This window comes from Lissotriton helveticus, chromosome 4_1 (genome assembly GCF_964261635.1).
Source record: "Lissotriton helveticus chromosome 4_1, aLisHel1.1, whole genome shotgun sequence".
Classification (NCBI taxonomy): domain Eukaryota; kingdom Metazoa; phylum Chordata; class Amphibia; order Caudata; family Salamandridae; genus Lissotriton; species Lissotriton helveticus.
Window position 1 is genome coordinate 106,330,319 of NC_136063.1, and position 16,509 is coordinate 106,346,827.

The 16,509-nt window shown below is 48.2% G+C and overlaps 1 protein-coding gene across 2 annotated transcripts in view; it reads right to left on the reverse strand.

Moving 5' to 3' along the window:
* Nucleotides 1-16,509, reverse strand: part of MAF1 (MAF1 negative regulator of RNA polymerase III) — a 230,839-nt gene that overhangs the window by 138,071 nt on the left and 76,259 nt on the right. For both annotated transcript variants that reach the window (XR_013610438.1, XM_078686530.1), the window contains exon 3: nt 13,787-13,915. Coding sequence is in view for 1 of the 2 variants with exons in the window: in XM_078686530.1 (XP_078542656.1) it covers nt 13,787-13,915 (129 nt within the window). In the remaining variant the exon portion in view is untranslated. The remainder of the gene's footprint in view (nt 1-13,786; nt 13,916-16,509) is intronic.

Sequence of the window (16,509 nt, forward strand, 5' to 3'; positions counted from 1 at the left end):
GCATCACTCACATCAAGTGATGCAGGTATGAAAATAGGATCCAGCAATTCATGGGGGTAATAAAATTATTCTTTTCATTATGACTTTTGGTTAAAAATCAATGGAGCTTTACATCGTCCAGGGAACATTGAAAAACCTACAGGAAGACCCCCAAAGCCATTACACATGAGCTATCTGCCCATGCACATGTAACATTAAAGCCTGTTCATGTATTCTATGTATAAGTATTTTGTGTAACAAACCATCAAACCACACAAAAAGTATTAAATTAATCATAAACAAGCCACCACACAATATTAGCATATACACATACATCAAATAAAAAAAATGTAAAAACCTCAAGACGTCAAAATATTGGTTATAGAATTTCTTAGGTATTTTTCATCAATTCTAAAATATTCAAAAATCCAGATTGAGAATGATTGGCTTATAATAAATTAGATAACTTTAGGTGTGTACTGAAACATTGTCAACTTGGGGAGAGAATATAACTTTACGGCTAGAGCGGTCGACCTTGAAGCTGGGGAACCGGGTTCGAGTCTCGGCAGCAACGCTCAACATCCTGTGATTCTGGGCAAATGACAGTCTCCCTGTGCCTAAAAAAATAGGATTGTGTCTATCTGTAACTAAACTGGTGCTCATGTAAAGAGCTCCGATACCGGATATCCTCGGGTCTAGTGTGTGCTATACAAAATGCTTTAAAAACATTTATTTTTAAAAACCTAGTTGAATGTATTTAGACATTTTGAAAATCATGGGCCATAATCTAACAAAACTTAGCTATTCCTAGCAGTGCTTGTGACTGATGTGAAAAGAAATGCGCTCTGCTCAAACGCCATCTCAAAATAAAGGGCAACAAAAACTCCTTTGCTCTAAGTATCATTCTTTGCTACTGCTCAAGGGCACCTGTGACTGTTCCCTTGAACTTTTATAGTGCCTTGTGGAAACAATATACCAGAGTCACCCATGCAGAAAGGTACGCTAGTGTAACATGTTTTGGAGTTTGATTTTATATAGATTTTAAATATCACTGAAAAAATCAAAGGTCAAAGTGGAGTTATATGGAGATCTAATAATAAACAAAAAACTTTATAAATCCAAACCACACCACTGAAATTCATCAGTTATACATAAAAAGCAACACATAAAATGCATCACCATTTAGAATGAGATAGTTTTTTTTTTTTGTAAATCTCTTTATTAGCATCAGATTGGTCCGTATAAGCATACAATCACATAGTAAACCGATTACATTGAAAACTTGAGTAGTCATTATACAGAATAGGCATCTGGAGGACGTGACCAATAATATTACAAATGGTGCAACACATTCTAGAAGTCTTATTTTCCTTTTTCCAGTTCTACATGTGAATCGCACGTGTGGATGGATAATGCAAAGAGATATATATATGCTTTTAAACATAACGAAAATGAATATGCCATCGTGAGAGAGAGAGAGAGAGAGAGAGAGAGAGAGCGACAAGCAACACGTCAATTATGATCAAGGCAGTAAACAGCATTGGCATAGGCAGACGAGGATTGATGGAAGGACATATGAAGAGACGTAAGTAGTGCAATAACTTCAATCGGGGCCAAGTAGACAAAGAAACAGAGAAGAAAACACCCCTTTCTCAAACATCATCAACAATTGGATCGGCAGTTTCCGTCTACCCCTTCCCAGTAGTATATTAATAACAAGACCTTCATAACGCAACAGGCAAAGCTCAACTGTCATGATATTGATACCTAACCCACCCCTTCCGGCACAATAGAACTGGCAGCTTGGGATTGTGTAGCCTGCGTTAATTTGCTAACGTACTGTCGGTATGGGCCCCAGATATCCACTGGGCGTGAAGCTGTTGGGACCTGCGTGGAATATTCCACACTATTGACATTACAGTGGGCAAGTTGGGGATTCGTCTGGACCCCCAGAGTATAGCAATTTCCCTTTTTGCGAGCAAGAACCCTATGGCAGCAAGCTTCCGCGTGGCACGGGGGAACTCAACAACATAACCCAGCAGCACAATCTCTGGTATGGGCTGCAACTCGCATTCTAAAATGTCGCCCAAGATGCGGTGCACTTGCAGCCAGTAGTCATGCAGTTTAGGACAAGTCCATGTAAGGTGTGCAAAATCGGCATGTGGGGCCTTGCATTTGGGGCAGCAATGAGGCCTGGTTGGGTCTATTTTGTGGGCCAGGGCCGGCGTGAAGTACAGCCGCCTCAAAAACTTGAAATGTATCAATTAATTCCTACTATTAATGGAGACGTTTTTGGTAGCTTGGCAACAAGCAGCCCATTGGTCATCTGTGATAGAACCACCCAAATCAGTTTCCCATGCCGCACGGACCCTCGCGTCCGAAGCAGGAAGGGCCGCCACACAGAGTCTGTACAACTTAGAAACCATATGCGTGCCCGTTTGGGACTGAAGTAAGAAAGTTAGGGCAGCGGGAACGAGGGGAACTGCGCTCTAAGCATGGATCGTACTCTGGTCAATACAAATGAATCCATAAACGTTCGGGTCAGTGAATCGCTGATCCTCTGACACCGAAAAGACGTGTCCATCTGGGAACAGGTCCCCTATCGTGGTGATCTGATATTTGGACAGTGTGTTGCAAACCACTGTTTCAGCGGTGATAGGGAACCAGTGTGGGTTCGGTAGTGGAAGAGCCGAAGAATACAGCACGTCTAGCTGGAGTTGTCTACGCAGTTGCATCCAAGCCCATGACGTAGTGGAAACAGTCTGTATGTCTTGTGGGTCTCGGGGTAAGCCTTTGGGTAGTACCGTTTTGAGGGCAAGCGGTAACACCAAGTCCGCCTCCGGCCTCAGATATGGAATCCGAGCGTCCGGGTGAAACCAGGGGTGTGCATAAGCGCATTGCGCGACTAGGTAGTAAAGATAAAAAAAATCGGGCACCCCAAAGCCACCTCTTTCATAAGTGTGAGAAGTTGGCCTGATAGGTGATGTTTCCAATTCTGGAACCACCTATTATCAGACCACACAATCCCTTATGGTGTCAGGTTGTAAGTCAACCTTGTTAGACAAGCTATCCTAGGGGTAGCATGGACTAAGCAGCCTAAAGGCTTAACTTAAGAGGTCGTGTTAAGCGAGCTGTTTTACCACATACAATCCTGTAATATCAAATGAAAGGACACCACACAAGTATATATTATAAAAATATATTGAATATGCTACTTACCAGTATGCATCTGTTCTTGGCATGTAGGGCTGCTAACATTCATATCTTAGCATTAGATCGCCGCCTAGTGTTGGGCTCGGATGATTGCACATTGTTGTCCTGGAAGAGTCTTCGAAGTATCCTGAGATAGGTGGCTCCTCCCCTGGACTACAGTGCGCATGGGCATCGGCTCCATCCCCAGATTGTTTTTCGCCATTGTGGCAGGAGATGGAGTGAAAGTGTAAAGGATGTCCATGCTAATGAATAAATACAATAGTATATCTGCAGCTGCGACAGGCACCGGGGAGGAGGGCGGGCGATATGAATGTTAGCAGCCCTACATGCCAAGAACAGATGCATACTGGTAAGTAGCATATTCAGTTCGAGGCATGTGGGCTGCTAAATTCATATCTTAGCATAGAATACATAGCAGTCCCTCCATCAGCGGCGGTTGCCCGTGCCAGCTGCAGAAACCTGAAAAAGTGTCTTGAGAACAGCCTGTCCTACAGCTGCTTGCTGCTTGGAATGCACATCAACACAGTAGTGTTTTGTGAAGGTATGTGGTGTGACCCACGTGGCTGCTCTGCAAATATCCTCTAAAGGAATGTTCCCTAGGAAAGCCATGGATGCCCCCAGTTTGCGTGTGGAGTGCGCTCTGGGGGGTATTGTTAAAGTGCGCTTGGCTTTCTGATAACATATCTGGATGCACTTAACAATCCACCTGGCTATCCCTGCTTTAGAAATTGGGTTGCCTTTGTGTTGTGGTGCGAAGGCAACAAAGAGTTGTTTTGTCTTTCTAAAGGGTTGTGTTCTGTCTATGTAGTACATCAACGCCCTCCGTACATCTAAGGTATGGAGCATTCTTTCCGCCACCGTTTGCGGGTTTTGAAAGAATGCTGGCAAGTCAATAGTTTGATTAAGATGAAACTGTGACACCACCTTAGGAAGGAATTTAGGGTTAGTGCGTAGCACCACCCTATTTGGGTGAATTTGAATGAACGGCTCTTGTATGGTGAGCGCTTGCAGCTCACTGACACGCCTCAGAGACGTAATAGCTATCAGAAAGGCCACTTTCCACGTAAGGAATTGGAGCTCACACGAGTGCAGTGGCTCAAATGGTGGCCCCATCAGTCTGGTGAGAACGACGTTGAGGTTCCACACCGGAGCTGGTGGAGTTCTTGGGGGAATGACTCTCTTCAGACCTTCAAGGAAGGCTTTAATGGCGGGCACCCTGAAGACAGAGAGGTGCTGCCTGTTCTGAAGATAAGCCGCTATGGCTGAGAGATGTATCCTAATGGAAGTGTACGCCAGATTGCACTTGTAGAGATGTAACAGATAACAGATGATGTTGGGAATAGATGCATCTAGCGGGTTGATGTCATTGGACGTACAGTAGATGACAAAACGCTTCCACTTAGCAGCATAGCATGCTCTAGTAGTAGGTTTCCTCGCCTCCTTGATGATACTCATGCATTCTGGAGGTAGGTTAAGGTATCCAAACTCTAGGACTTCAGGAGCCAGATCGCCAGGTTGAGCTGTCGTGGATCTGGATGCTGAATGTCTCCATGGTTCTGCGTCAAAAGACTGGGTGTGAGGCGCAGTCTTTGATGCGGCACCACCGAGAGTTCGAGGAACGTGGTGTACCAAGCTTGGCGCGCCCACGTTGGAGCAACCAGGACGAGAGTCATGGAGTGCTGCCTTAGCTTTCGTGCGACCAGCGGTATTAGAGGGGCTGGCGGAAAAGCGTATGCAAATTTGCCTGACCAGTTCATCCATATCGCATTCCCCTGCGACTGTGGGTGAGGGAACCTGGCGGCAAAGAGTCGGCATTTTGCGTTCTCCTTTGTTGCGAACAGGTCTATCTCCGGATGACCCCACTTTTGGAAGAACGGGTGGAGAACAGAAGGGTGTATCTCCCACTCGTGCATCTGATGGCTGTATCTGCTGAGCAGATCCGCCATCTGATTGTCCTTGCCCGGGAGGTGTTCTGCCATGAGGAAGATGTTCCTCTGAATGGCCCACTTCCACATGCTCTGAGCCAGATGAGACAGCTGTGGCGAGTGGGTGCCTCCCTGCTTTTGAATGTAGTACATCGCGGTCATGTTGTCCGTCCGGACTAGCACGACCTTGTTGCTCAGATGTACAATGAAGGACTTGAGCGCCATGAAGATTGCCATCAGTTCCAGATAGTTGATGTGCATCTTCTGTTGCTGCGTCGTCCATAGTCCCTGCACTGTGTAAGTGAGCACATGAGCTCCCCATCCCTGGAGAGATGCGTCAGTTGTCAGGATAATCTGCGGCACAGGCTCTTGGAACAGTCGGCCCTTGCAAAGGTTGTGTGGAGTCCACCAATGCAGAGAGTCGTATGCCCGACTGGTAACCAACACTAGGTCTGTCAATTGCCCACGAGCCTGTGTCCACTGATTCGCTAAGCACTCCTGGAGCGGGCGCATATGCAACCGTGCGTGAGGGACTATGAAGATGCAGGAGGCCATCATGCCTATCAACTGCATGAACACTCTCGCTGGCAGGGAGTGTTGTGGTCTGAATCGTTGGATCAGCGACTGAATGCTGTCGATTCTGACTTGGTTTGGCTGAGCCATGGCTGTCAGGGTGTTGATCGTAGCACCCAGGAACTGCCGGACATGTGCCGGCTGGAGATGCGATTTTGGGTAGTTCAGGGAGAAACCCAGATCGTGAAGCAGGCGAATTGTAGTCGACATGTCTGCGGCGCACTGTTGCTCCGACTTGGCTTGTACGAGCCAGTCGTCTAGGTAGGGGTAGACATGGATATTCTGCCTCCTGAGGTGCGCCGCCACTGTCGCTAGACACTTGGTGAACACCCTCGGGGCTGTTGTGACTCCGAAGGGTAGGACTTTGAACTGGTAGTGCCTGCCTTGAATAGTGAACCTGAGATATTTCCTGTGTGACGGGTGTAGTGGAATATGGAAATAAGCATCCTTGAGATCTAAGGTTGCTAAGAAGTCTCCCTGGTTTAGCAAGGGAAGAATCTGCTGCAGTGTAAGCATGTGGAAATGTTCCGATAGTATGTACAGGTTGAGGGGACGTAGATCGAGAATGGGCCTGAGAGAACCGTCCTTCTTTGGAATAAGGAAGTACAGGGAATATACCCCTGTGCCTTCTTCCCCCACCGGCACGAGCTCGATTGCGCCTTTTTGCAGCATCGCCACTACTTCCTGCTGCAATAAGTGCAAGTGCTCTGCGGACATAGGCCTTTGCCTTGGTGGGATGTTGGGTGGAGTGGACTTCAACTCTAGGCAATAACCATACTGAACTAATTGTCGCACCCACCTGTCTGTGGTGATGTTTCTCCAGACGGGCAGGAACTGCTGCAGTCTCCCCCCGACAGGTGTTAGGTGGTCGGGGGGCAGTGACAGAGAGTCACTGTTTGCTCGGAGTAGAGGTGCGGGAGCTGTTGTTTCCTCTGCCGCGACCTCTGTTGCTGTTGTTCCTATAACCTCCCTTGGTCTGCTTAGTGAACGAGGCTTGCGCCCCACCTTTGGAGAACTGGGATTGTTGACCCATCTGTCCTCTGGTGACTCCACGTGCACCTGAGCGACGAAAATTGCCGCCACGAAACTGTTGGGACTGCAGAGCCCCCATAGATTTAGCAGTTTCCGTGTCCTTCTTTATCTTCTCTAAGGTGGTGTCAACATCCGGACCAAACAGACTATCAGGATTGACCGGCTGATTCAGGATTGTCGTCTGAATATCCTGCTTGAACCCTGATATGCGGAGCCAGGCTTGTCTTCTCAGCATAACGCTAGTGTTGATAGCCCTAGCAGCTGTGTCCGCAGCGTCAAGTGCACACTTGATGGCTGCGTTTGATATTAGTTTCCCTTCCTCAATAAGCATCTTGGTGCCTTCTTGGAACTGTGGGGGCAGGTGTTGTATAATTTGTTCTAGGGTGTCGTAGTGCGCCCTATCATAACGCGCCAGGAGCGCCTGTGTATTTGCGATGCGCCAAAAGTTTGCCGCCTGTGCAGCCACTCTTTTGCCTCCTGCCTCAAGCACTTTGGACTCCTTGTCCGGGGGAGGAGCTTCACCCGTTGTCTGGGAGTTGGCACGTTTCCTGGCATTGGCAACCACAAGAGAGTCCAGTGGCAACTGTCCCCGGATGTAGACGGGGTCCGCAGGAGCAGGCCTGTACTTCTTTTCAATGCGAGGGTTGACCACTCTAGCCCTCGTAGGCTCCTTAAAAATGTCTCCAGCATGTTTGAGAACACCTTTCAGCATAGGAAGTGTTTTTACTGTCCTCTCAGATATGGCAAAGGTGTCAAAAAGGAAGTCTTCCTCAACCGGGTCGGCATGCATGTCCACATCATGATTGGCCGCCGCCCGTTCAATTAGTGCATGAAATCCTGCTGAGTCCTCAGTCGGGGATGCACGTGCATTAAAGGTCTGCGGGTCTTGGCCCGCCCCCTGGGTGTTTTGGTCACCAGAGTCGTCGCATGAATCTGGTTGTACATCAGGGTCATCGATGGGGAAATTGTACTGTCCATCCTCATCATCTTCCTCACCCACAGAGTGTTCTGGGGAGGGAGTAGGGCTCCGTCTTGGAGGAGGCTGAATCGGCTCCGTGAGGCCTACGGCGTCAAGGGGCACCCTCTTCTTCTTCAACGGGATGACGTAGGGGTCCACCGGCTCCGAAGTGATCTTCCGTTTATAGAGGGTCAGCTTGCCGGTGGCAGCATCGATGAAATGCTCTGAATCGTCCACCGATTCGAGTACACGACGTGGAAGAGGGTCTGGCAGTGAGGAAACCTGCTTCGGAGCCGATTTCGTCGAAAACGCTTTCGGCGCCTCCTTAGGTGGCAAGAGAAAAAGGAGTTTCCCCGAAGGCTTAGCCGGAGCGTCCTTTTGCGGCTGCGGTGATGGCATCGGAGCCGATGGAGCAAGGGCCTTCTCCCTGATTCTCTGCAGTGACTCCGCAATAGGGGACGGTACACTGCCAGTTGGTTTTGTCGCCGACAAGGATGCTTTGAGCGGTCCCTCGGATCCGACGCCCTCGCGGGCCTTGTGCGGTTTGGGCGCGGAAACCTTCTTCGGGTCCTCCGAATCTTGAGGCCGGGGCGCAGACTTCTTGGGCGTAGCCTCTTTGGAGCCGACCTTGGCGGGCTTGGACGGCGCCGGAGCCGTTGATCCGAGCCGACTATCTTTCTTGGGGGCCCCTTCATCGGGCGTCGGCTTCGATTTCGGAGCGTCGGAATCGACCGACTTCCTCGGCTTCTGCGGACCGGAGGTCGACGGAGCCGACGGGGTGACGGGCACCGACTTCTTCACAGGCACGGCAGCCATCTTAGGAACACTCGAGTCCTTTTGTTTCAGTTTCGATTTCGGGTCGGCCATTTTAGGTGTTGACGACCCCGACGGTTTCAGTTTCGGTTTCGAAACATCGTGCCCAGCAAGTGAGTCCGAAGCCGGGCCTGAAGGCGGGGCTGTGGCTTGCGGCAACGGGTCCAGGGTAAGGCCGACAGGCGATCCCGTGTCCCGGTCGTCCTCGAAACTTTCGGGGCAGAGCTCGTCCGCAGAGCTGTCCGCCGCGGCCCCATAAATTACATCGTCGTCTCCTACCTCTTCGACGTACTCGAGGACCGGACCCGCGACTCCGTCGTCGTCACCCGGATCCGCCTCGACCTCCGACTGTGAGGGGGAGATTTGTAGAAGGTGACCCTGGACCTCTTCTTCCGGGTCGCCGAAGATGTTCTCCGGATCCGGGGCCGCTTGCCTAGCTTCCAAGCGCACCGCGCGCCGAAGCTTGAGAGTTTTCTTGGAGCGGAACTGTGCACAGGCCTTGCACTTGCCGTCGTCGTGGTCCGGTGAAAGGCACTTGTTACACACAGGGTGTAGATCGATGTGTGGGTACTTAGACCCACAGAGCGGGCAGTACTTGAACGGGCTCCGCTCCATGTCCGTAAAGGCTTGCTGTCGTGTCGCGATGAGAAGGCCTCAAAGTTTAGAAAGCGAAGAAAACTCCGCTTATTCCGGCTTCAAGAGACGGAAGACTCGAGACCGAGCGCAGACAATACCGACGCAAGAAAATCGAGGCCTTTTGGCCGGTAAAAGATAGTTTTACTTGGTTCCGACAGTAAGACGTCGAAACCACATCCGAACCCAATGGCGGAAAAAAACAATCTGGGGATGGAGCCGATGCCCATGCGCACTGTAGTCCAGGGGAGGAGCCACCTATCTCAGGATACTTCGAAGACTCTTCCAGGACAACAATGTGCAATCATCCGAGCCCAACACTAGGCGGCGATCTAATGCTAAGATATGAATTTAGCAGCCCACATGCCTCGAACATGTGTTTATTACTAAAAACAATCCCCAGTATTCTTTATGAATAAAGGGGCACAAGCGTTAAATCAAAAGCACAGTTTAAACATACAAGTTGCACAATTATGGATGAGGGCGGGTGGCCACTCAAACCATATACTAAACAAGTGGTATAAGAGATACCAATCGAACAGTGGTTAGGCCTAGGGAATCGCTGGGAGCAGTCAGGACAAGCAGTGCTGAAGTCGGGAGAGGCCCACGGGATTCGGGAGCAGTGCGGAAAGCGCACGCATGCACCAATGTTAACCAATGGTGCGTAAAAGTTGCAAAGTTAAAGTTTAAGGACACTTCCGCTGAACCTAGAGGAACAAAACTTAAGACACAGACCCTAGAGATGTGTACCAGTGTGGGAACACCGGCGGAGCAAAGTTCCCTCACCCACAGGAAGCGGGTGCACAGGGTCGAAGTTGAGTCGGGTTTCGTCACGCAGGCTCTTGGTGCTTGGAGCTGAAAGGGCTGCAGGCGGGGTGAAAGAGAAGTGTCCGGTGGAGTCCAAGGGTTGACTCGAGTCGAAAAGTACCTGAAAGCAGAGGGGACAGAGTCTGGGTCACTCAGCAGTGACCAGGGTGGAACCAGGACGGAACCAGGCAATGTCGGGCGCAATCAGGTCGCTGTCGAGGTGCTTCTCTCCGCTGTCACGTGGGCTCTGGGGCATCTACGACGTCCAGGAGCAGGTCACGATCTGTCCCACGCAGTCTCTCGCCGTAGGCGCTGTCGGCTTCAAGATTGGAGCAAACACTTGGCAAAAGCAATCCACGCGGAACCGGGAGATTGCTTCTCACTCGAACCAGGAGGGTCAGAGTGGGGGCTCCTTTTCAGGGGAGCTGGTGCAAATCTGGAGCAACCAGATTCACAAGTTGATTTCAAGTTTTCGTCGGCACAGGGGCCACTAGCCGGTTGGCAAGTGACCGGGCCAACGCGTTGAGCAAAAAGTAGCAGAAGGGCCCCACGCAGCACTCGATGAGTGTAGAGGGGTGAGCTTCGGTGCAAGAGTGGCTCAGGGTTGGGGCTTCTCAAACCCCGGTGTACAGCTTCGAGGGTCACTCGTGGGCTGCACAGTCAGCGTCTCGTGGTCAATTCAAGATGGCGTGCCCCACGCTTCCGGTCGCCTCCACGGGTCTCAGCTCTGCAGGGACTGTGGATCGGGCTGTTGGAAAGCAGGCAGGCTTGATCTCGTCGATCTCTGTCGCTCGAGTTCCGGCGGGAACTGCAACAAAGTAGACGTCGATAGCTGGATGGTGCCTGTTTGCACAGGGTGGTCACTCCTTGACCACAAGGGAGATTCTTCGGGCTTCCACGTTGAGTAGGATGTCGAAGGGTCCAGAATTTCGTTTCTTATGTTTCTTCAGGCTAATCTGAAGTGCATTGGCACTGCTCCCACTCTTATTCGAATCTGGGGGGCGTGATTACCTGCTAGGTCCCCCTCTATGGGTGGGACCCAGGAAGGGGGTGGATACACCCCTTTCCTTTGATCCAGGCCGCCCTGGCACGAGGGCTGGAGTGCCCCAGAACCGGTTTGGCCGGATTATGCAAGGGGCAGCCTTGTGCGCCCCAGGCAGTGTCTGGTTTCTTTCAGACCTCCCTGCTACAATCCACTATCTCCTGTCTGGAGGGTGGTGACACCCTCCTGTGGCAGGAAACCCTTTGTCCAGGCCCCATTTGGCTGAGTTTCGGTCAGCTGCAGGGGTCCAGACTCTTGTCTGTGGCAGAGGTATCCATTTTGTGGATCTAAGGCCCTTTTAGAAATTAACCGCATTAAAGTAAAGGAACATGTCTTACCCCTCTAGAGGGGTGGAATGCTATCCCCGTCGCCAGAACTGGCGAGGGGATAGTATTCCAAATCGTATGACACCTTACACGACATGTTTTGATAAAGCCAAACCAGAGTTGCTATATAACCGCGAGGATTATAAGGCACTTAAGAGTATATGGTATGGCATTATCCTGAAACAGCTTAGGGAGTTGTTCCCGACAGCTGCAGACAGGCTCAGCTCATGCTAGAGCTCCATCTCACATTAAACCACGCACTCTGCCTCCAGGATTGAAGAGGCCTTCCATAGGAGTGGCTCACAGGTTTATATGTGTCCAGATATAGGTTTAGATATAGGTATACTATATCTAAGTAAGGGGTGATTACACCACCTTACCCCAGCTGAGTGATCAGCCAGTTGTGTCAATTTAAGAACCAGCCAGGGGTGGCAAAAGATATGCTGCAGCCCCTGGTAGGCCTTGGTGGCCCCTATGCCCTGGGCACCTATAGTGCATTATACAGGGGCTGACAAGGAGTCCATTTCCAATTGTGGTATGTGCCTATAGCACATGTATCATTAATTTAGTGAGAGAACAGCAGGCTGGGGGTCTGATCAGCAGGCCCACAGCCTCAGTAGTCGAAAACCAGTGAAGCAAAAAGCAAAAATTTGGGGTGACCATAGGATAGCAGACCCTACTCTCCTACAATAAGGCAGTGTCAGGATTCGCCAGGAAACTCGCGGGTTCTTGTGTCCCCACACCAACCGCAGCAGCAACGAGCGTAGTTGAGTGAAGAAGATTTTAGTTAGTGGAATCGGAATGTTGTTAAATAAATATAGAAAACGGGGAGCACAATCATTTTAATTATGGCGATACGGCCAGCCATCGACAGAGGGAGGCGAAGCCAACGTGCGAGATTATCTTCCAGAAAGTCCAACGCCCGGCCATAGTTTAGACGAATCATAGATACCGTGTCTAGATGAATGTGGATACCCAGATATTTCACAGAGTCAGCATTCCACTCAAGCGGGAACGGGCAGTCCCAGCGTTCTGTGGAGGGTTGAGTGTGGAAAGATGTCGGATTTGTGCCAGTTAATACGAAGGCCAGAGTATCCCCCAAAGCGGGTCACCTCCAAAAGCAGGGGTGCAAGATTGGTCTCCGGAGACCGAACATATAAAATGGTATCGTCCGCGTAGAGGGAAATGAGAAGCGGACCCGTTCGAAACTGGAGCCCACGGTGCATGTGGTGTTCTTGAAAGTGCCGCACCAAAGGGTCCATGGCCAGGATATACAGCAGGGGGGACAGGGGGCATCCCTGTCGGGTTCCCCGCGAGAGAGGGAAGCTATCAGAAATTGTGCCATTAAGGGGCAACCGCGCCCTAGGGGCGGTATAAAGCAGTTCGACCGTGGAGACTAACATCGTTGGCATGCCCATCCGTCTATTTAGAATGAAGATAGTTCAAACTCTCGCAAATAAAGTATCACTTTCATAGTGGTCACGTCCTTTTCTTTAGACGCTGCTCACTGTATTCAGGTTACAGTGAGCTGCGCCTAAAGAAAGGGGCACAACCAACATTGAAGTGAAAACATGATATGGGGCGATTTCACACACACAAAAAAAACTCAGATGTTTCTGTTACGCGGGTGTTAGAGAAAAAGTGGACCGCGCAGCAAATTAATTAAATAAAGAATCGTGGCTGCTAAAGTGAAAGCGGACCGCGCTGCAAATCCCCAAATAAATACATTAATAACAATGTAAAAACGGGCGGCGACGTCGTAGGAGGAATAGGGGGAAGACCATTAAAGAAAATAGTGCTCACTGACTAGATAAAGCAGACCGTGTACAAACGCAGACAAGGCGGTACCAAGGAGGGACTAGTAAGCCTATTCACGAATGAAAAGCAACAATTTTAAAATGACTAACAGGAGCAAATTGAAAAGATGGGCAGAGCTTTTAATCCATTCCTCAATACAGCATGCCTCGCAGAGCATGAACAGTCCAGGCCCGACCTGTAAATGAATCTGCATAAAGACACTACCAAATAATTCACATGCTCTAGCACACCATACAGGAGAGCAGACCATGCTTATGCATAAGGACATGCCCCGAGTAAGGTCGCATTTACTGCCACGACAGGTCAAGGGATCAGAATTATTGAGAAGCAATCTGCAGGGGTCAAGGAAGGACTGAGCACCCCTCCAAAGACTTCAACTGGCCAGTAGGAAACGCAACATGTGTATCACCTCCGTTAATTTAAGACTGCTTGCTACTTTCCATTCCCTTCCTGCCATGGCTCGTCCAGCAGAAGAGCGGCCTGGCATATACAGAGCTCAAAATGAGAAGGCTTTTATGATTTACTTGTCGCTCCACATAGTGATGGACTGTTAAGAAGCTAATGAATTTAGGGATTAAGTAGTGGGCTTATGGCAATGTGTGGCTCACAATGGGGGAAGATAAGCAAAAACATATGAAAGCAGACGGGGTAACTGATGGCTTCTTACCGACTGGGGCTGATCCCACTGGTCTGTGGCGGAGACAATGCCTCCAGTACATGCGGTTGGCCTTCCTGACAGAACTGTTTGAACATGTGCTTGTCATCACCAGCCATCTTACATGAGTAACTCTCGATCCTGTCAAGAGAAAAAGGAACTTAAAAAGGATGATCTCATGTCAAGGTTTACACTAGGATAGAAAACCAACAAATTAATATAAAACATAGGCTGCAGTCATTCCTTAAAGGTCCAAATATATATATATATATATATATATATATATATATATATATATATATATATATATATATTTTTTTTTTTTTAAACAGAAGGCGTTTAGATACAAGTACATTAGATTTGCAGCTAGAATCTTTTTTATAAAGTTCCTGCTCAGAATATTGCAGGCCCTGTTTTTCATCTGGTCGGTATTTATGGTCTGAGGGCTGATCATAATTCGAGCTACTAAACAGGAGGGGGGGATATTTAACCTGTCCTTCGGAAAAAAATGATTCTCTGTAAACAGAGATTAGGAAAGGTTACTTACTTGTAATCCTATCTGTATTGTTAGAATGGTCACAGAGCTAATAAAAAATGGCTATCTTGGCTTATGTGTTGTAGTCTCACCACTTTAAAAAGAGAAACCTAGACACAACTTCCCCATGCTCCTTAAAGGTACATGCTCTATTTTCTAACCAATTAATTTAGTGATAAAAGATCACTTAATTCCCTTATTAAACAAGCACTGCCAAATCTAATAGGCCTGACCTTAATTTGCCAACACGTGCATGCCCAAATACAGTATGCATATTTTAGTACTTTCATTAAAAATAGACCAGAAGACACCCCCTGGCAAGCACACGAAGGTTCCTGCAACCAATCTCAGCTCAGCAGTTTGAAATCAGCATTAATGGGTATCCATCTATCTGGTTTAGGCTACATGGTTTTCAATTTAGGCAATACTACAGTAGATACAGTAATTTAATGTTAAAAGATCTGTTAAGCAGTAACAGAAAATTAGTTTGTCTCATGCACAACAAATAAATACATTAAAAAACAAGCATTTGCAATGCAATAGGTCTCGCATTAGGAAAGTTTGAGCTATTGGTATTGTAAATGACAATTTTTTTATTTAAGTTTTGTTTTTGAAAATAGTGAATTTTAACTTTCGCAAATGTGACACCTATAGCGTTTATAATGCAACGTGTTTTGTATTTACGTGACTTAGATGTATTGATATTACAAATAACAATGGCTTTAAAAAAAAAATACTTAAATAAAAGTTATTGTAATTTATAATGGCGATCGCTTAAACTTTTGTAAATAACTTTTGTAAAGATTATGTTCAGTGTATTTTATTGTGACGAAAATCCAAGAACAGAAGTGAAATATTAACATCTTTTTGTGACATTTGTAATAAAGCTTGAAACATTGAGAGAACATATTTGAACAAGTTGTTGTTGAATGGTTGCGCAGATTGATGCAGGGGTGGCGCTGAGTGATGCTGCGGTGTTCAGTGATGCGAAAGAAAACAAAAATGAGGCAGAGGAAACAAGAAGCAATAAACGAAAAAGAGGAAATAAACCGCAAATTGGCAAATGAAAGCGTAATAGGACAGCAAACTAATCCGAGAGGGGGAAGTGGAAAAGATTGTACGAGACAAAGAAGAAATGAAAACGAAAAAAGGGTGGTACTGATAAAATACGGAAGAATGATAGAGGAAAAATAAAGGAAAACCGGAGTTGAGGCTGGGTAAAGTGTAAAGGAAACTGCAAACGTGGGACTGGTGGAAATAGAAGTGGGAAGACATTGTGGAAACCCAATAGAAGAAATACATTCAGAGAAAGGCTGAGCCTGGGAGATAGTTGCAGCTGGGTATGGGGGGGGGGGGGATCCGAGCACCCTCAGCCATCCTTGTGTTCATGTGTAAAAGGCCGAGTAAGCAGTGTGACAGGGAGCTGTGGGAAAACACCCCTTGGGACGTGCTCATAAAACTGTGTGTGCCTGTTGAGCACTGGCGCGGCTGTGTGTACTTGTTCAACCTCCTAACCCTCAAGGTACACATCAATAATTCTGCCAAAGGAGCCCTCTTTACTCTCCGCCACCTTAAGAAAATCAAGCCCTTCATCCCGATCGATGATTTCAAACTAGCGGTCCAATCCCTTGTTCGTTCTTGCATCGACTATGGCAATGCCATTCTCACCGGAATTCCCAAGATCCACCTAGCACCTCTTAAATCTGTGCTTAACCTTGCAGCTAGGCTTACCTCAGACTGCAAGCGATTCGACCACATATCCCCTGCCCTTAAAACCCTTAAATGGCTCCCCATTGAAGGTAGATCCACTTACAAAACAGCCTGCATTACACACAAAATTCTCCATCAGAATACACCGACCTACCTCGCTAGCAAACTCACTAAAGCCGGTTGCTCCCGTTTCTTGAGAAGTACTAACACCCTCCTTCTTATCCCCCCCCTTCTAAAAAAGAAAACCACCCAGTCTCGATCCTTTTCCGGCAACGCTCCTTGCATTTGGAATGCCCTTCCAACTGACCTTCGCTGCAACCCTTCCTTCTCTAGTTTCAAAAAAGAACTCAAACTACATCTCCTCAATAAATACTGGGGACCCTAATCCATATATCTGTTCTCTTCCACTGGCTACATCTGTCCGACCCTAGATGCATTCGCCCTCCCTTTTTTTTTTTTTTAGCCTTTCTCGCCCTTCCTCCTTGTCACT